This window comes from Trachypithecus francoisi, unplaced genomic scaffold, assembly GCF_009764315.1.
Source record: "Trachypithecus francoisi isolate TF-2019V2 unplaced genomic scaffold, Tfra_2.0 Lachesis_group5, whole genome shotgun sequence".
Taxonomy (NCBI): domain Eukaryota; kingdom Metazoa; phylum Chordata; class Mammalia; order Primates; family Cercopithecidae; genus Trachypithecus; species Trachypithecus francoisi.
Genome location: NW_022681470.1, coordinates 36,378,482 through 36,400,824, shown reverse-complemented (window position 1 = coordinate 36,400,824; position 22,343 = coordinate 36,378,482). Strand labels below are relative to the sequence as shown.

Sequence of the window (22,343 nt, the reverse complement as noted above, 5' to 3'; positions counted from 1 at the left end):
CAAAATCACTAAGGAAAACTCAAGCTGGAAACTGCTTAGAGCAAAACTGCCTCCCATTCTACTCAAAGTCACTCCTCTGCCCACTGAGAGAGATGCATATCTGATTTGCCTCCTTTGGAAAGGCTGATCAGAAACTCGAAAGAATGTAACCGTTTGTGAATCACCTATCTGTGACCTGGAAGCTCCCTCCCTGCTTGCCTTTGCTTCAAGTTGTTCCACCTTCCAGACCAAACCAACGTACTTCTTACATATATTGATTGATGTCTCATGTCTCCCTAAATGTATAAAACCAAGCTGTGCCCTGACCACCTTGGACACATGTCATCAGGACTTCTTGAGGCTCTGTCACAGACACATCCTCAACCTTGGCAAAATAAACTTTCTAAATTAACTGAGACCTATCTCAGATTTTCTGAGTTCACCAACTCAACCCCTTTCACAATAGCTGCAATCAAAATAGAATACTTAGGAATATAGCTAACCAAGACGTGAAGGACTTCTATATGGAGAAAACCAAAATACTGCTGAAAGAAATCATAGATGACACAAACAAATGGAAACACATCTCATGCTCGTGGATGGGTAGAATCAATATTGTGAAAATGCCCATACTGCCAAAAGCAATCCACAAGTTCAGTGCAATTTCCATCAAAATACTACCATCATTCATCACAGAACTAGAAAAAACAATCTTAAAATTCATATGGGGCCAAAAAAGAGCCCCTGTAGCAAAACAAGACTAAGCAAAAAGAACAAATCTGGAGGCATCACATTACCTGACTTCAAACTTTTTTTTGGCCATAGTTACCTAAACAGCACAGTACTGGCATAAAGATAGGCACATACACCAATGGAACAGAATAGGAAACCCAAAAACAAAGCCAAACACTTACAGCCAATTGATTTTTGACAAAGCAAACCAAAACATAAAGTGGGGAAAGGACACCCTATTCAACAAATGGTGCTGGGATAATTGGCAAGCCACATGTAGAAGAATGAAATTACATCCTCATCTCTCACCCTATAAAGCAACTCAAGATGGATCAAAGACTTAAATCTAAGACTTGAAACCTTAAAGATTGTAGAGTATAACAATGGAAAAGCCCTACTAGACATTGGCTTAGGCAAATAATTCATGACCAAGAACCCAGAAGCAAATGCAACAAAAACAAAGTTAAATAGATGGGGCTTAATTAAACTAAAAAGCTTCCGTACAGCAAAAGAAATAATCAGCAGCATTAACAAGACAACCTACAGAATGGGAGAAAATCTTCACAATCTATACATCCAACAAAGGACTAATATCCAAAATCTACAAAGAACTCAGCAAGAAAAAAAGAAACAATCCCATTAAAAGTGGGCTAAGGACTTGAACAGACAATTCCCAAAGGAAGATATACAAATGGTTGACAAGCATATGGAAAAATGCTCAACATCACTAATTATCAGGGAAATGCAAATTAAAAACCACAATGTGATACCACCTCACTTCTGCAAGAATAACCATAATCAAAAAATAAAAAAGAAAAGACGTTGGCATGCATGTGGTGGAAAGGGAATGCTTTTATGATATTGGTGAGAATGTAAACTATTACAACCACTATGGAAAACAGTGTGGAGATTCCTTAAAGAACTAAGATCTACCATTTGATCCAGCAGTCCCACTAGTAGGTATCTACCTAAAGGAAAAGAAGTCATTATACGAAAAAGATACTTGCACACACGTTTATAGCAGCACAGTTTTTAATGGTAAAAACATGGAACTAGCTCAAATGCCCATCAATCGAGTGGATAAAGAAAATATGATATATATATATGTGTGTGTATATATATGTGTGTTGTGTGTGTGTATATATAGAATACTTTTCAGCCATAAAAAGGAATGAAATAATGGCATACACAGCACCCTGGATGGAATTTGAGACTATTATTCTAAGTGAAGTAATTCAGGAATGGAAAACCAAACATCGTTTGTTCTTAGTCATAGGTGGGAGCTAAGCTATGAGGATGCAAAGGCATAAAAATGATACATTGGATTTTGGGGACTCAAGGGAAAGGGTGGAGGTGTTGAAGGATAAAAAAACTACACATTGGGTACAGTGTATAGCACTCACGTGATGAGAGCACCAAAATCTCAGAAATCATCACTAAAGAACTTATTCAAGTAACCAAACACCACCTGTTCCCCAAAAACATACTGAAGTAAAACAATTTAAAAATTTTTTTAAATCATATAATTTATCCTAGGTTTTTACAAAATATTTTATGAAAATTATACATAAGTACAGTATAACTGAACAACTTACATTCTAATTAAAATTTTGTTGCAAAACAAAAAATGTAGTATGTGGATAGACTTAATATTATTAAGATGAGAATTCTCCTCAAATTGATCTACAAACTTAAAAAATCAGATCAAAATCTTAGCAGACTTTGTGTAGACATTGACAAGCTAATTCTAAAATTTATGTGAAAATCAAAGGACCTATAATAGCACAACAACCTGGGAAAAAGAAAGTTGGAGGACTAACATTATATGATTTCAATACTTATTATAAAGCCATGGTAATTAAGACAGTAACATAAAGACAGACATATAGACCAAGAGTACAAAATGGAAATTTTAGAAACAGATCCTCACAAATATAGTATATTGACTTTTGGCAAAGGTATCAAGGCGATTTACTGGAGATCGTCTTTTCCACAAATGGTGCTGGAACAACTGGACATTCAGATGCAAACAAAATAAACATTGATCCTCACATCATACCCTATACAAATATTAACTTGAATTGGATCTTAGACTTTAAACATTTTATAAGAAAATATAGAAGCAAATCTTAGTTATTTGAGTTAAAGATTTCTAAACAAGATACACAAAGCTCAAATTGTAAAGAGAAAAAAAATCACTAAACTGGACTAGAAAACTTTTGCTCTTCCAAAGACACTAAAAGGCAAGACACAGACTGGAGGAATATTTATACCTGACAAAGAATGTGTGTGCAGAATAAAGAACTTCTACAAGTAGGTAAGAAGATAACCCAATTTAAAAAGTGAATAAGTACTTGAACAGGCACTTAGCTAAAGAAGATATATGAATGGCAAATAAGGACACGAAAAAGATGGTGAAGATCGTGGTAAACAGGAAAATGCAAATTAAAACTACAATAATATACCACTACATACCCAACAGACTGGCAAAATTTAAAAAGATCGACAATAAAAAAAAAAGCAGGGGTTGCAATCCTAGTCTCTGATAAAACAGACTTTAAACCAACAAAGATCAAAAGAGACAAAGAAGGCCATCACATAATGGTAAAGGGATCAATTCAGCAAGAAGAGCTAACTATCCTAAATATATATGCCCCCAATACCAGAGCACCCAGATTCATAAAGTAAGTCCTTAGAGATCTACAGAGACTTAGACTCCCACACAATAATAATGGGAGACTTTAACACCCCACTGTCAACATTAGACAGATCAACGAGACAGAAAGTTAACAAGGATATCCAGGAATTGAACTCAGCTCTGCACCAAGCGGACCTAATGGACATCTACAGAACTCTCCATCCCAAATCAACAAAATATACATTCTTCTCAGCACCACATCACACTTATTCTAAAATTGACCACATAATTGGAAGTAAAGCACTCCTCAGCAAAGGTAAAAGAACAGAAATTACAACAAACTGTCTCTCAGACTATAGTGCAATCAAACTAGAACTCAGGATTAAGAAACTCACTCAAAACCACTCAACTACATGGAAACTGAACAACCTGCTCCTGAATGACTACTGGGTACATAACGAAATGAAGGCAGAAATAAAGATGTTCTTTGAAACCAATGAGAACAAAGACACAACATACCAGAATCTCTGGGACACATTTAAAGCAACGTGTAGAGAGAAATTTATAGCACTAAATGCCCACAAGAGAAAGCAGGAAAGATCTAAAATTGACACCCTAACATCACAATTAAAAGAACTAGAGAAGCAAGAGCAAACACATTCAAAAGCTAGCAGAAGTCAAGAAATAACTAAGATCAGAGCAGAACTGAAGGAGATAGAGACACAAAAAACCCTTCAAAAAATCAATGAATCCAGGAGCTGATTTTTTTTGAAAAGATCAACAAAACTGATAGACCGCTAGCAAGACTAATAAAGAAGAAAAGAGAGAGGAATCAAATAGACGCAATCAAATAGACAAACAAATGGAAGAACATTCCATGCTTGTTCATGGACAGGAAGAATCAATATTGTGAAAATGGCCATACTGCCCAAGGTAATTTATAGATTCAATGCCATCCCCATCAAGCTGCCAATGACTTTCTTCACAGAACTGGAAAAAACTACTTTAAAGTTCATACAGAACCAAAAAAGAACCTGCAGTGCCAAGACAATTCTAAGCAAAAAGAACAAAGCTGGAGGTATCATGCTACCTGACTATACTATCTATACTACAAGGCTACAGTAACCAAAACAGCCTAGTACTGGTACCAAAACAGAGGTATAGAGCAATGGAACAACAGAATAGAGCCCTCAGAAATAATACCACACATCCACAACCATCGGGTCTTTGACAAACCTGACAAAAACAAGAAATGGGGAAAGGTTTCCCTAATTAATAAATGGCACTGGGAAAACTGGCTAGCCATATGTAGAAAGCTGAAACTGGATCCCTTCCTTACACCTTATACAAAAATTAATTCAAGATGGATTAACAACTTAAATGTTAGACCTAAAACCATAAAACCCCTAGAAGAAAACCTAGGCAATACCATTCAGGCCATTGGCATAGGCAAGGACTTCATGACTAAGACATTTATGCAGCCAACAGACACATGAAAAAATGCTCATCATCACTGGTCATCAGAGAAATGCAAATCAAAACCACAATGAGATACCATCTCACACCAGTTAGAATGGCTTATCATTAAAAAGTCAGGAAACAACAGGTGCCGGAGAGGATGTGGAGAAATATGAACACTTTTACACTGTTGGTGGTACTGTAAACTAGTTCAACCATTGTGGAAGACAGTGTGGTGATTCCTCAAGGCTCTAGAATTAGAAATACCATTTGACCCAGCCATCCCATTACTGGGCATATACCCAAAGGATTATAAACCATGCTATTATAAAGACACATGCATATGTATGTTTACTGTGGCACTATTTACAACAGCAAAGACTTGGAACCAACCCAAATGTCCATCAATGATAGACTGGATTAAGAAAATGTGGCACATATACACCATGGAATACTATGCAGCCATAAAAAGGGATGAGTTCATATCCTTTGTAGGGACATGGATGAAGCTGGAAACCATCATTCTCAGCAAACTACTGCAAGGACAGAAAACCAAACACTGCATCTTCTCACTCATAGGTGCAAACTGAACAATGAGAACACTTGGACACAGGGCAGGGAACATCACACACCGGGGCCTGTCATGGGGTGGGGAGAGGGGGGAGGGATAGCATTAGAAGATATACCTAATGTAAATGATGAGTTAATGGGTGCAGCATACCAACATGGCACATGTATACATATGTAACAAACCTGCACCTTCTGCACATGTACCCTAGAACTTAAAAGTATAATAAAAAAAACCAAATATGTGAAAATTAAAAAAAAAAAATCAACAATAACATCTGTTGGCAAGGATGTGGAGTGCTTGAAACTTTTGTTCCTTGCTGGTGGGATTGCAAATTGGTGCAATCACTTTAGAAAACATTGTGGCAGCTTCTTAAAAAGTTAAACATGCAGTTATTGTATGACCTAGCAAATCCACTCCTATGTGTGTGTATGTATATATACATTTTTTTTTTTTTTTTTTTGAGACGGAGTTTCACTCTGTCACCCAGGCTGGAGTGTAGTCATGCAATCTCAGCTCACTGCAACCTCTGCCGCCCAGGTTCAAGCGATTCTCCTGCCTCAGCCTCTGCCAAGTAGCTGGGATTACAGGCTCCTGACATCATGTCCAGCTAATTTTTGTATTTTTAGTAGAGATGGGGTTTCACCATCTTGGCCAGGCTGATCTTGAACTCCTGACCTCGTGATCCACCTGCCTCAGCCTCCCAAAGTGCTGGGATTACAGGCGTGAGCCACCGTGCCCGGCCTTCTAAGTATATATTTAATAGAAATAAAAACATACTTCTACACAAAGAGCTGTGTGCAAATGTTCATGGCAGCTTTATTCATAATGGTCAAATTCTGGAAACAACATAGGTGTCCATTAACTGGTAAACAGGTAAATTGTGGTATATCCATGTAACTGAATACTATTCAGCAAATAAATAGCAACAAATTTCTGATACTGGCACAACATAAATGAAACTCTAAAATATTACGGTAAGTGAAAGAAGCCAGCCAGACATAAAAACTATGTATTATTCCATTTATATGAAATTCTAGAAAAAGGAACGTGACATGCCAGAAGCCAGCAAGCAGGCAATGGGACTGACTGCAAAGGGGCACAAGGAAACTTTTCAGGCTGATGGAAATGTTATCATGATTATGGCTGTGATGACAAGACTATCCACTTGTCAAAACTCAAAGAACTATACACTTGACAGCCAGAAAATTTTACTCTATACAAATAGGACCCCCCACCCCCCAAAAAAAAGTGCAGAAAGAAGAGTGGCAAAGTTAAAGGAACAATTGAGCCCAAACATAAAACAAGGACTTAACACAAATGCTAGGGTCAGTAATGTTTCAAGACATATTTTGCAAGGGATAAATGAAGGTTTTTTTAGCAACCTGGCAAACCATCATGTTTGTCAACTGTGAGCATGCACAAGTACACACAAACATACCAGAACCAGAGGGCTTTTCTGCAGAATCATCCACTGCAGGAGTTGAACGGGGTACTGCTGTGGAAAGCTGAATTTGCTTTGGCTGAGTCTGACTGTTGTTGGGTTCAGACTGGCTCTGGTCCTCTGACTGGGTGAGAGAGGTATAGAATTCTTCCAATTTGGGCAGTGTGGAAGAATCTGAAGAACCATTTATGTCTAGTTGCTGCAGAATGGGAAAAATGGGGCAAAAGCATGAAAAATGTTAGTATAAGAAGAATTAAGCCCTATTTCCTTACTTATAAGCAAAATACAAATATTTCCATATTATAATTAATAAATAAAACTACCCACTTTCAAGAACCTAGATACTCTCTAGAAAAAGCGAGTCCATCTCTATCTTAATGAACATAAATTCAATTCAAGAAACATTTATGGAACACATCCCATAAGCAAACAGGGCACCGAGTGCTACCATACACAGGCTGGGAAAGGGGGGCAGGGCACGAGAGAAGTGACGTTCACTGAGCACCCCGTGTTGGGCACAGTGCTAGCTTATCTGCATGTGTTTCTTCATTTGAACATCAGAACAGGTGTCCTAGGTAGGTGCTACTACGTCTTCTTTCACTTAGCATAATGCTTTTACAGAGTGGTTAAGTTATCCAACGTCCATCAGTAAATGGCAGGGTGTAGATCTGAACTGAGGCCAGTTTATGTTCTCTGTGCTCTACCATGCCACCTCCCCGTCAGACAGGATCCCCGTCCCTAAGGGGCACTCAGTCCTCAGTCAGGGAAACAGTGTGTGTGCCGCTAGCCATGAAAGGAGGCAAGAGCTGCATGCTCCTCAGAAGGGACAAAAAGGCCAGGGTTTGAGAGAAAAAGATGAACTTCCAAACTGAGACTGAACTTGAGCTTAAGTGAAGGGAGTGCCAAATTTTAACCATTATGAAACAGACCCCATGTCCTACCATATAGTCATTGCTGAAGTAAGTATACTCTATGGTCATTTAATAGCATTCATCTTTGGTGATGTCAACTGACATTAACATGAGTAAAAAGGACCCCATCAGATCAAGCTGTAACAAACTGAACTAAGTGGTTTATCATCTGGGATCTGCCTAGAGCAAACTGAAACAAAAAAAGTACAAACAGATGTAGGCTTGTTTTTCTGGCTCATATGCATCACACATTTAATATCAGCAAATGTTCCTTCTGTGGCAAAAATCTATAGCAGCTCACTTTCAAAGATGGCTGGCATGAATGTGGCTTATGTAATTATATAATATACAAATGCCTGTGTGTATAACCTTTTTTGGTTGCAAAAAAGAAATTCTAAAACTCCAGATAGCTATACTGGGCAATACAGTATGTTATTTCAGGAAACCAAAGATCTGGACTCAAATTTTTGCATAGTTTATGCAATTCACATGTGTACTTGAGCTACCTTTTATCTTCATTTAAAATGAGGCTGAGAATCAGTGAATTCTTTCAATAAACTACAATAATAATTAAGTAAATCAATATTTATTAATATGAATTTTTTAAGCTGGGGAGATTACTAGTTCAAATCAATCTTTGCAGGTGGGCAAACTCAGAGCACAAAAGGTAACTTGTTTAAACTTACTAGTCAGGGGTAAAGACTAGGACCTAGATTATAGCACACACAAAACATCATGCCCTACTGCCTATGTTTTGCTGTGTAATAGATAATACATAGAAAAATTTTTAAACAGCTATATCTTCTTTCTTGACAAATATGATTTAAGAAAGATGCACTGTTGACACATATTTAAATGCATCCTGATAGCTTTCACTCTGAATTTCACTCTAAATTTGTATGACATTTGAAAGCAAGTATGTATAGTAAATTTAAGCAATTAGTTGACAGTAAGTCTTTCCCTTCTAAGAGTAATCTAGAGCCTTACTACTCAAAAGTGGTGTTCACTCAGCAACATCAGCATTAGTTGGAAGCCTGCTAGACATGAAGAGCTCTGATCCCTACCCCAGATATGCTGGATAAGAATCTGCATTTTAACAAGATTCCCAGGTGACCTGTATGCACATTATAGTTTGAGAAGCACTGCTCTACCATATTTATTCTTCTGTAGTTATAAACAACTGATTCCCTCACAGTTGTCTGGAAATATACCATGATGGAACTACACGTTAGTCTCAACAAACATGTTCATGATTTATGAAACATGTTTCATAACATGAAGAAATGCCCCAAATCACTTCACATCCACTAGAATGGCCATAATAAAAAAGACAGATGATTATAATCATTGGCAAGAACAGCAAGTGTTGACATGGACAAACTGGAGTATTCTTAAATTGCTGGTAGGAATGTAAAATAGCACCGCTGCTCTGGAAAATATCCTGGTAGTTCCTCAAAATGTTACACATAGGGTTACCATATGTTTATCTAGTTACATATCAAAATAAATGATAACATGGCAAGGAGTAAGAAAATGGCATAGGACAGAACTCTGGGAGACATCACAGGGAGCAAGCCTAGAAAGTACGTTGGGAGGTGGGGGAAAAAAGATCACGGCATCACAAAAGCCAAAGGAAGATTATGTTTCAAGAAGGAATGCAAGGTTACTTTCAAATATTGCTGAGCAATCAGGTACTGTAAGGTTAAAACATGTCCACCTAATTTAGCAACATGGGAAAAGATGGTGACTTGAAGGATAATCACTGTAGTATTGTTGACAGTCACACGAAATCTTAAAAACAAGATATTCATCAGAACTATTTAAATCAGCGTGGCATATCCATACTCTGCCAGAGTTTAAAGCAGTGAGGTAGGTTTGTAAATACTCATATGGAAAGGTGCTGAATGGTATGTGTATTATGTTCTCATGTATGTGTTTAGTTTCTCGGAAGAATATACAAGAAACTGCTTATGACGGAGTTGGATTAGAAGAGGCAAGGATATCTTATTTCCATAACTTTCAGAACTACTTGAATTTTAAAATCCTGCATATGTAGTACTTTTATGATTTTCAAAGGCAAAATATGTTTGTCTACAGAGGGGATGAAAAACAAGTGTGGTACCTAGAGAGGACTGTGGGTTTAAAAAAATTTATAATGCTTAAATTTTGTTTAGATGGAAGGTACATTAACATGTTTAAATGCTTATGAGAACACTCCAGTAGAAAGAGGTTGAAGATACAGACAGCAGGAGAGGACTATATCCTAAGCATACTTCCAGTCCCAAGCCTTTTGAATAAGGCATATTCAACCTGCATAGTAAGTACAGGTTGCTTTAGAATAGGAATAGAAAAAGGCATAGAAAAAGAAAACTTTCTTAAGAAATACACCTTAAGAAGTTCATTATGATACAGTAAAGATTTTAACATTGTAAATTCTCTTCATGGGGTATAAAGTAATAGTATTAAAACTACACAACAGAAAAAGTTTGAAGACTCAGATTTCCTGATTTCAAAACTTATTAAACAGCTAGAGTAATCAAGACAATGTGACACTGGTATAGGAACAGACACATAGAGAATAGGATTGAGAGTCCAGAAAGAAACCCAATCATTTATGTCAGCTGATTTTCAATAAGCATGCCAAGACAATTCATGGGGAAAGAATCATCCTTTCAACAACTAGTGCTGATACAGCTGAATGTCTACATGCAAAAGAATAAAGTTGGACCCTGTCTCACACCATAACAAATTAACTCAAAATGGATCAAAACCTAAATGTAAGAGCTAAAATTATAAAATGCTTAGGTGACAACACAGGTGTAAATCTTTGTAACTTTGGGTCACACAATGGCTTATTAGGGGATACCAAGAGCTCAAACAACCAAATAAAAAAATCTATTGGATTTTACTTAAAAAAAAAAAAAAAAAAAAAACTTTTGTGCTGCAACGCACACCATTAAGTGAAAAAGAAAAACAGAAGAGTAGAAAATCTGAAAATAATGTATCTGATAAGGGACTTGTAATATGATATTTTCTTATATCCAAATAACAAAAGACAACCTACTTTTAAAATGGGCAAAGGATGTGAATATCTTGTCAGAGAAGATAAACTGCCAATAAGCACATGAAAAGACACCCAACATCATTAGCCATCAGGGATATGGAAATAAAAACCATAATAAGACACCCTTCATATCCACTAGCATGGCCATAATCAAAAGAACAGGCAATAAGTGTTGGTGAAGATATGGAGAACTGGAACCCTCCTACACGGCTGGGGGGAACATAAAATGTTGCAGCCACTTTGAAAAACAGTATGCCAGTTCCACAAAATGTTAAAAGCAGAAATACCATACGATCCAGAAACTCCACTCCTAGTTATATACCTAAGAAAAACTAAAATGTGTTCACACAAAACCTTGTACTTGAACATTCTTAGCAGCATAATAGCCAAAATGTGAAAGCAGCCCAAATTCCCACCAATTGATGAATGGATAAACAAGATGTGGTATATCATAGAAGGGAATATTATTCAGCCATAGAAAAGAATGAAGTAATGGTTCATGCTACAACAAGGATGAATTTTGAAGATATTATTAATGCTTGGTGAAAGAAGACAATCACAGAAAAGCACATACTGTATGCCTTTTAACAGACAAATCTGTAGAGACAGAAAGCAGATCAGTAAGTAGCTGCCTAAGGCTATGAGAGGAAGGGGAAGGAATATGACTGCTAATGGTCATGGGTGGGTTTTTTTGAGAGGGTGATGAAAATATGCTAAAATAGACTGTAGTGATAGCTGCACAGCTATGTATCCTAAAAACATTGAATTGTGCACTTTAGCAAATTATAATGGTATATCAATTATATTTCAATAAAGCTGTATTTTTTAAAAAAAAAACATGAGAAACAAAATATAAAAGCCTCCTTTATCCTAAAACTAAATTCATGCATTAAGTAAGCTACATTTCTGGAAGAGACCATTCTATGAAATACAGAATGACTTTATTATTATACAAAGTAACCATAGTCTGAAGGAAATGTGTCACTTAGAAGGTTCTTCTTCCCTAGATCTGCTTTTCAACAAGTCTTCTAGACTTAGGCTCTTTATTTTCAATGTAACACAAAAAGTAAAGAGGTCTGGCAGTCAAATTTCATGATTCACACAAATTGTCCTGCTGTTTTCAGGATGCTCATAATATATTCAGGAAACCTGAAACAAATATTCTACACCAGGATAACTGCTTTCTGCCAAAGCAATGTGAAAGAAGAAACTAGTCTATATTGTGCAACAGACACAGAGTTTAAAATTATGACTAAGTTACAGGAAAATCCCAATTTTCTCTATCTCTAAGAGAGGTTTAATCATTTTTAAAATTCTAGGCTCGCCGGGCGCGGTGGCTCAAGCCTGTAATCCCAGCACTTTGGGAGGCCGAGACGGGCGGATCACGAGGTCTGGAGATCGAGACCATCCTGGCTAACACGGTGAAACCCCGTCTCTACTAAAAACTACAAAAAACTAGCCGGGCGAGGTGGCGGCACCTGTAATCCCAACTACCCGGGAGGCTGAGGCAGGAGAATGGCGTAAACCCGGGAGGCGGAGCTTGCAGTGAGCTGAGATTCGGCCACTGCACTCCAGCCTGGGCGGCAGAGCGAGACTCCGTCTCAATAAAATAAAATAAAATAAAATAAAATAAAATAAAATAAAATAAAATTCTAGGCTCAGGATTCTCTTCTGAAGCAATAAGGAATTATGTTTTCATTTTTAAATCAACCTATATTTTATGTATATGTATTCTACAACTGCTGAGAGAGGTCATTAACCACAAGTATTCTGGGGTGCAAATGCACTCATAACTCTAGTACAAAGCCCAAAAAGTCAAATTTATCAACAGTAACAGCTACAGCAACCTGTTGAGATAGGCAATATCAAACTATGTAAATTGAGACAATTTTGCTTTCTAAAAATGAAAGGACTTCCTTATGCAAACCTGTCCCAATAACCTGCATTAGACATTTACCTTTTGAGTCCTGTTTGTGCCAGTATTTTTTTGCTGAGCACCCAGTACTTCTGGTTTATGAACTTCTACTTTCGTTCCATTTACAAGGCCTGAAGCCTGCCAAGAATCATCCCATGTATCTTTGGGGATAGAAAAACACCAGTCCTGGCCGGGCGTGGTGGCTCAAGCCTGTAATCCCAGCATTTTGGGAGGCCGAGACGGGCGGATCACGAGGTCAGGAGTTCGAGACCATCCTGGCTAACACGGTGAAACCCCGTCTCTACTAAAAAATACAAAAAACTAGCTGGGCGAGGTGGCGGGCACCTGTAGTCCCAGCTACTCCGGAGGCTGAGGCAGGAGAATGGCGTAAACCCGGGAGGCGGAGCTTGCAGTGAGCTGAGATCCGGCCACTGCACTCCAGCCCAGGCGACAGAGCGAGACTCCGTCTCAGAAAAAAAAAAAAAAGAAAAACACCAGTCCTATAATGAAAAAATGGCAACATAAACTGAGATAAAGTGCACATGATCCAAAAAGAGGATAACTTGGACAAGATAAATGCAAGAAAGCAACACATATGAAACCAAAAGGTATTTATTAACTTTCTATATCAGTGTGACTTTCCTCCTTGCTCTATTGGTCCATACCCAGTATCTTGAATTCTGAACACATGGATCTCAAAAATAAATACAACTCTTTTTGTAGTGTTTTCTTTAATATCTTTTTCATGGCTAGATGATTTTTTTCATGATCATCTAGTATTTAAATAGCACAAACAGGAAGGAGCAACATAATTCAGACACTTACTATTATAGCCACTGGGAAATAAATTATATATATAGTTAGACCTAATATTAGCAAATATGCTGACTCCAGAAAGCCTTGTTATATTACAAGGCTAAAGCAACAAAAGTAAAATTAGAGAAAATGGTTTCATTAACTTATTTATAGATCCTAAGGGCCTTGACTAGGGGCCAATTATAAAATAAAAATCACAATGATTAAAAGGGCAGATATGCAAAAATTGGTCTATGGTTTATTGTCCCATGATGAAACCTCTGTCCCCCTACATGCCACTACCATTTTTTAAAATCATGTATTCTTTGAATTATGGTCTGATAAATACTTTTGAATTCCAGAATATATAGATTTCTTGAGACCTAGACAATGAAATTTAAATTTCCTTTTCTCAGTACTGATTTGCTTTCTTTTCCTTTTTTTATTTTTTATATTTTTTTGGAGATAGGGTCTTATTCTGTCACCCAAGCTGGTGGAATGTAGCAATATGATCTTGGCTCATTGCAACCTCCAGTTCCCAGGCTCAAGCACTGATCCTCCCACCTCAACCTCCCAAGTAGCTGGGAGCACAGGTGCACACCACCACACCTGGCTATTTTTAGTAGAGACAGGGTCTCACCATGTTGCCCAGGCTGGTCATGAACTCCTGAGCTCAAGTGATCCACCTGCCTTGGCCTCCCCAACTGCTAGGATTACAGGCTTGAGCTGCATTGCCCAGCCTGATTTGCTTTCTATTTTTCCTAGGATCTAACCTTCTGTGGCATTTCTTTACATGATGAATACCGATTCTTTCCACCAACGCTTGCAGTAAATAGATGGGAGGCAGCATCACCTCCTTTTCCCATCTTAGCTTGTAGAGGTAACCAGTTCTCATCCCAAATATCATCACCTATGGTCACTGACTCCAGGCATGGCATTCCAGTGGGGATCTCATCCTAAAATGTAACAGAAGACAAAGAAAAACTATCATTTATAGTTCCTATATGAGCATATAAAATTTAGGTTTTATAGTTTTTTCCTGACTCCAAGTAAAGACGACAGTTTGAATTCATAATTTATTACTTTCCCTTCTGAAATGCCACCAAAATAATAAAGAGATTTAGGATATAATTTTTAGAGTCAAAGAGAACAGAAGAGGAGAAAACACTATCTACTTTCTGGGTACAGGAAAGCAGACAAGTGACAACTGATTAAGCAGTCCTGAGAAAGTGGAATCCTGAGTTTGTAGTGAAAAAATTGAGAAGCAACCCAAATCTATACAATATATACCTTAAAAACTCAGAAATTTGTACTAAAAGGTTTTTGGAATTGAGGGTGTAAAATGGGAATGAAAAAAGCACACTGGCTGAAAGTCTGTGTAAGTAGGACTTAGATCTCCAGATACTCTCCCCTATTCCAAGGACTCAGGCAACTACATCTCCTTTATCTGCCAGAAGACCAGAAATATTCTGGAGGGTAAAACTGAGGATGGAGCAATCATAATAAAAAATTATTAAGGAAATAAATGAAGGTTTTTATAATGAATATTGAGATCCCTGGCCCTCTTTTCAACAGAACAGAAATGAAAGAATGCATGAACTTGAAGACAGATCCATAGAAATCATCAAATCTAAACAAAAGAGAAAAAAATATTGGGGAAAAAAAACAAAAAAAAACAACCAAACAAAAAACCCAAACTAGAGCCTCAGGAACTGTGGAACAATACCAAAAGATTTAACATATGTGTCATCAGAGTCTCACAAGGAAAACAGAAAGAGTATAATGCAGAAAAATAATTTGAAGAAGTGTGGCTGAAAACATCCAAAATTTGGCGAAAGACATAAATCTATAGCTTCAAGAAGTTCACCAAAACCCAAACTGGATAAACCTAAAGAAATCCATGCCTAGCGGCTGGGCGCGGTGGCTCAAGCCTGTAATCCCAGCACTTTGGGAGGCCGAGACGGGCGGATCACGAGGTCAGGAGATCGAGACCATCCTGGCTAATATGGTGAAACCCCGTCTCTACTAAAAAAATACAAAAAACTAGCCGGGCGCGGTGGCGGGCGCCTGTAGTCCCAGCTACTCCGGAGGCTGAGGGAGGAGAATGGCGTGAACCCGGGAGGCGGAGCTTGCAGTGAGCTGAGATCCGGCCACTGCACTCCAGCCTGGGCGGCAGAGCTAGACTCCGTCTCAAAAAAAAAAAAAAAAAAAAAAAGAAATCCATGCCTAGACAGGTTCTACTCAAGTTGCTGAAAACTAAAGATGAAGAACTGTCTTGAATGTAGCCAAAGAAAAATAACATATTACTTATAAAGGAAGAACAATTTCAATTCTGCTGATTTTGCATCAGAAACCATGAAGGGCAAAAAGAAGAAGAATGAAACTGTTAAAGTGCTAAAAGAGAAGAAATGGGAACCTAGGTTTCTATATACAGCCAAAATATCCTTCAAGAATGAAGTAATAAATATATTCTCAATAAAGAAAACAGATTTCATGGTCAGCATACCTACTATAAAATAATTGTTAAAGGAAATTCTTTGGACAGAAAGGAGATATCAGAAGCAAACTTGGAATATCAGAAAAAGAGAGATCAACAGAAACGATAAATATCAGGGTATATATAATAGACTATTCTGTTGAACTTTGAAAGAATATTCTTAGAAGAATATTCTTGAAGATGGAAAGCAAAAATTATAACATCATAAATTGTATGTAGGTGTAATATATAAGACAAGGATGGCATAAAGGAAAAAGGAAGGGGTAAAAAGACCTAAATAGTAGAGTAAGATACTGACATTCCAAAGTGGTAAAATGCTGACTAAGTACACTGTAAAAGTCAAGAATGACAACTGTAATTCCTAGAGCAACCACTAAAAACACTGTACAAATAAATATAATAAAAACATAGTACTTTGGGAAGCCAAGGCGGGCAGATCGTGAAGTCAGGAGATCGAGACCATCCTGGCTAACACGGTGAAACCCCATCTCTACTGAAAATACAAAAAAATTACCTGGGCGTGGTGGTGGGCACCTGTAGTCCCAGCTACTCAGGAGGCTGAGGCAGGAGAATGGCATGAACCTGAGAGGTGGAGCTTGCAGTGAGCTGAGATCGTGCCACTGCACTCCAGCCTGGGCAACAGAGCAAGACTCCATCTCAAATAAATAAATAAACAAATAACCATACTAAATAAAATGGAATACTAAAAAAATGTTCAAATAACCGACAAGAAAGAGGAGGCAGATGAATGAAAATCAGGGGAACAAACAGAAAAATAAAATGGCAGATCTAAAATAAAAACATATATATAACCACATTAAACATAAATGGTCCAAATCATATGAATTAAAATTCAGATTGTCAGAGTGGATTAAAAAATAATCAAACTAGGCCAAGCGCAGTGGCTCAAGCCTGTAATCCCAGCACTTGGGAGGCCGAGACGGGCGGATCACGAGGTCAGGAGATCGAGACCATCCTGGCTAATATGGTGAAACCCCGTCTCTACTAAAAAAATACAAAAAACTAGCCGGGCGCGGTGGCGGGCGCCTGTAGTCCCAGCTACTCCGGAGGCTGAGGGAGGAGAATGGCGTGAACCCGGGAGGCGGAGCTTGCAGTGAGCTGAGATCCGGCCACTGCACTCCAGCCTGGGCGGCAGAGCTAGACTCCGTCTCAAAAAAAAAAAAAAAAAAAAAAGAAATCCATGCCTAGACAGGTTCTACTCAAGTTGCTGAAAACTAAAGATGAAGAACTGTCTTGAATGTAGCCAAAGAAAAATAACATATTACTTATAAAGGAAGAACAATTTCAATTCTGCTGATTTTGCATCAGAAACCATGAAGGGCAAAAAGAAGAAGAATGAAACTGTTAAAGTGCTAAAAGAGAAGAAATGGGAACCTAGGTTTCTATATACAGCCAAAATATCCTTCAAGAATGAAGTAATAATATATTCTCAATAAAGAAAACAGATTTCATGGTCAGCATACCTACTATAAAATAATTGTTAAAGGAAATTCTTTGGACAGAAAGGAGATATCAGAAGCAAACTTGGAATATCAGAAAAAGAGAGATCAACAGAAACGATAAATATCAGGGTATATATAATAGACTATTCTGTTGAACTTTGAAAGAATATTCTTAGAAGAATATTCTTGAAGATGGAAAGCAAAAATTATAACATCATAAATTGTATGTAGGTGTAATATATAAGACAAGGATGGCATAAAGGAAAAAGGAAGGGGTAAAAAGACCTAAATAGTAGAGTAAGATACTGACATTCCAAAGTGGTAAAATGCTGACTAAGTACACTGTAAAAGTCAAGAATGACAACTGTAATTCCTAGAGCAACCACTAAAAACACTGTACAAATAAATATAATAAAAACATAGTACTTGGGAAGCCAAGGCGGGCAGATCGTGAAGTCAGGAGATCGAGACCATCCTGGCTAACACGGTGAAACCCCATCTCTACTGAAAATACAAAAAAATTACCTGGGCGTGGTGGTGGGCACCTGTAGTCCCAGCTACTCAGGAGGCTGAGGCAGGAGAATGGCATGAACCTGAGAGGTGGAGCTTGCAGTGAGCTGAGATCGTGCCACTGCACTCCAGCCTGGGCAACAGAGCAAGACTCCATCTCAAATAAATAAATAAACAAATAACCATACTAAATAAAATGGAATACTAAAAAAATGTTCAAATAACCGACAAGAAAGAGGAGGCAGATGAATGAAAATCAGGGGAACAAACAGAAAAATAAAATGGCAGATCTAAAATAAAAACATATATATAACCACATTAAACATAAATGGTCCAAATCATATGAATTAAAATTCAGATTGTCAGAGTGGATTAAAAAATAATCAAACTAGGCCAAGCGCAGTGGCTCAAGCCTGTAATCCCAGCACTTTGGGAGGCCAAGGTGGGCAGATCATCTGAGGTCGGGAGTTCGAGACCAGCCTGACCAACATGGAGAAATCCCATCTCTACTAAAAATACAAAATTAGCGGGGCATGGGGTGCATGCCTGTAATCCCAGATACTCAGGAGGCTGAGGCAGGAGAATAGTTTGAACCCGAGAGGCAGAGGCTGTGGTGAGCCAAGATCATGCCATTGCACTCCAGCCTGGGAAACAAGAGTAAAACTCCGTCTCAAAAAAATAAAATAAAATAAATAAATAAATAATCAAATTATATGTTGTCTCAAGAAACTTACTTCAAATATGATGACACAGGTAGGTTAGAAGGATGGAAAAAAATATACCAGGCAAACACACACACACACACACACACACCACACACACACACGGAAACTGGAATGGCTATGTTGATATCAGATTATGCAGACTTCAGTGCAAAAAAAAGTAATTGTGAATAAAGAAAGACATTTCATAATGATAAAAGGGTCAATTCATCAAGACATAAGAATCCTAAATGGATAACACCTAACAACAGAACTTCAAAATGCACAACAAAAAAACTGATAGAATGAAAGGAGAAATAGACAAAATCCAAGATTATAGTTATAGGCTTCACTGTTCTTCTCAGTAATCAACAAAATTGGTAGACAGCAAGGAGCAGAAGAACTGAACAATACAACCAGTCAACTGGATCTGACATTTATAGAAACTCCACCCAAACACAGAATACACGTTTTTTTTAAAGACACATGGACATTTACCAAGCTAGACCACATCCTGTTGACAAAACAAACCTTAATGAATTTAAAGAACTGAAATCATACTAAGTATGTTCTAAGACCATATTATACTGGAAAGAAATAACAGAAAGTTAACATGAAAATTTCCACACACCTGAAAATTAACACACTTCCAAATAATTCATGGATCAAAGATAATATCTCAAAATAAATTATAAAATATTTGAACTGAAAGAAAATGAAAATACAGTATGTTCAAATTTGTGAAATGCAGCTAAAATGATATGTAGAGACTCATAGATCAATGCTTACATTAGAAAAGAAAGGTCTCAAATCAATAAAGTAAATTTCCATTGTAAAACAAAAATAGAAAAAGAAAGCAAAAATAAACCCAAAGAAAATAAAAGAAGAAAGAAATCAATGAACTTGAAAACAGAAAGACAAGAGATAAAACCAGTGACACCAAAAGCTTATTCTCTGGGAATGGGAAGTTCAATAAAATGGATAAATCTCTAGCAAGACTAACAAAAAGGGGAGAAGACAAATTGCCAACATCAGGAATGTAATAGGAGATTATCACTGCAGACCCTGCAGATAACAAAAGGATAAGGGAATACTATAAACAATGTTATAGATATAGTTGACAGCTTAGATGAAGTGAACCAATTCCTCATTTGATAAATGAGTCACTTCCTCAAAAACCACAAAATACCAAGACTAAGATAAAATAGCTGATTTGAATAATCCTGTATCTATTCAAGCAATTGATTTTATAATTTAAATTCTTCTGGGAAAAAGTCTCCAGGCCCAGATGGTTTTATAAGGTAATACCAAACATTTTAAAAATCAACTTCTCTCCCTGAAAAAGAACCCGATTTTATATCATTGTTTCCAGAAAATAGATGAGCGAATACTTCCAACTCTCACCCTGTACAAAGTGTACGTCAATAAACAAATAAAGAAAACGTGCTACATATACACAATGTAATACTATTCAGCCTTTAAAAAGAAGGAAATCTTGTAACTTGTGACACAATAGATGAACCAGGAGGACATTATGTTACATAAAAGAAGCCAGACACAGAAAGACAAATGACACAATCTCACTTACACGTGGAATCTAAAAAAGCAGACTGAAATAGTGGTTACCAGAGGCTAGGAGGTGGAGGGATTGGGCAGATGTTGGTCAAAGGACACAAAATTTCAGTAGACAGGAGGAGTAAGTTCAAGTGATCTGCTATACATCTTGGTAATAGTGATGTTAACTATTAACTATACAGTTAATAGTGACATAATGTATACTTAAAAATTGTCAGCAGAGTAGATTTTAAGTGTTTTCACCACAAAAAATACAAATATGTGAGGTAATGCATATGCTAAATAGCTTGACTTATACATGCTATAATGTATACATATATTGAAACATATACACCATATATGCAATTTTACTTAATTAAAAAACTAAGAAAATAAAGATCCACACAAACAACAAAAATAAATAAAAAGGAAAGACAATTCTACATAATCTTTCCCAGAAAACAGCAAAGAGGGCAACATATTCGGATTTATTTTATGAGGCCAGGCTTATCCAGTACAAAAACCAAAGACAATACAAGAAAACTACAGACCAATATCTCATGAAAACAGACATCCATTTGCACATACAAATGCAGACAACATTACTGATATAGAAAATCACAAAAGAAATCAACAAAACACCCCCTAGAATTGATTAGTGAGGTTAGATAGTTCAAAAAAACACCAATTTCTATATACTAGCAATTAAAATACAAAAATTGAGGAAAACATTTATAATAGCTCTCAAAATAAGTGAAATACTTAGGTATAAAATTAACAGAACATGTACAGATCCTGTATACTGAAAATTATAACACTGTTGAAGAAATAAAAGAAAACCTAAATACATGGAGAGATATACCATGTTCATGGACTAAAGTATCAATTTTCCTCAAAATTATCTCTATATATAACAACTCCAATCAAAATCTCAGGTATAGACAAACTGATTCTAAAATTTATAAGGAAAGAAAAAGGAACCAAAATATTAAAAACAATTTTGAAAAAGTATAAAACAGGAGGAATCATACTACCTGATTTTTTTTTCTTGAGACAGAGTTTCGCTCTTGTCATCCAGGCTGGAGTGCAATGGTGTGATCTCAGCTCACTGCAACCTCCCTCCACCTTCTGGGTTCAAGTAATTCTCCTGCCTCAGCCTCCCAAGTAGCTGGGATTACAGGTGCCCACCACCACACCCTGCTAGGTTTTGTATTTTTTAGTAGAGACAGGGTTTCACCACGTTGGCCAGGCTGGTCCTGAACTCCTGACCTCAGGTAATCCCCCCACCTCGGCCTCCCAAAGTGCTAGGATTATAGGCATGAGCCACTGCACCCAGCCCATACTACCTGATTTTAAGAGGTACTATATAAGGTTACAGTAATCAAGACAATGTGGTAGTGATGAAGAGACATACATATGGTCACTGGAGAAGAACATAGAGTCTAGAAATAGACTTACGGAAATATAGACAATTGATTTTTGATAAGGCTTCAAAGACAATTCAATGGAGATAGGATAGCCTTCTCAACAAAGGATGCTGGATCAATTGGACATCCACATGTAACAAAATGAAACCTGACCTAAATTTCACGCTTTATACTAAAATTAACTCAAGATGTCTTGACACTAGAAACACTGTCCATAACAGAAAACAAGTTGATACGTTAGGTTTTTTCAAAATTAAAAACTTCTGTATGAAAGACACTATTAAGAGAATGAAAAGACAAGCTACAAGTGGGAGAATATTTTGAAAATCACATTATTTGACAAAGAACTAGTATCCCAAATACATAAAGAACTCTCAAAACTCAAGAGTAAGAAAACAACCCAATCAAAAAATGGGAAAAAGACTTCAACAGAAATTTCACCAAGAATTGTGTATAGATGGCAACTAAGCACATGAAAAGATGTTCAACATCATTAGTCATTCAAATTTAAAATCATGCTGTGATACTACTACACATCCATTGGAATGGCTAAAGCAAAATTACTGACAATGTCAAGTGCTGACAAGAAAACGGAGCAACTGGAACTCATATATTGCTGGCGAAAATGCAAAATGGTATAGTCACTCTGGAAAAAAGTTTGACATACACTTATCACATGACCCAGCA

At 37.1% G+C, this 22,343-nt stretch overlaps 1 protein-coding gene across 3 annotated transcripts in view; it reads right to left on the bottom strand.

Moving 5' to 3' along the window:
* Positions 1 to 22,343, bottom strand: part of TDRD5 (tudor domain containing 5) — a 90,320-nt gene that overhangs the window by 11,235 nt on the left and 56,742 nt on the right. For all 3 annotated transcript variants that reach the window (XM_033197681.1, XM_033197683.1, XM_033197684.1), the window contains 2 exons: positions 14,278 to 14,460; positions 6,817 to 7,018 (listed from right to left, as the gene is read on the bottom strand). In XM_033197681.1, coding sequence (XP_033053572.1) covers positions 6,817 to 7,018; positions 14,278 to 14,460 — 385 coding nt within the window. The remainder of the gene's footprint in view (positions 1 to 6,816; positions 7,019 to 14,277; positions 14,461 to 22,343) is intronic.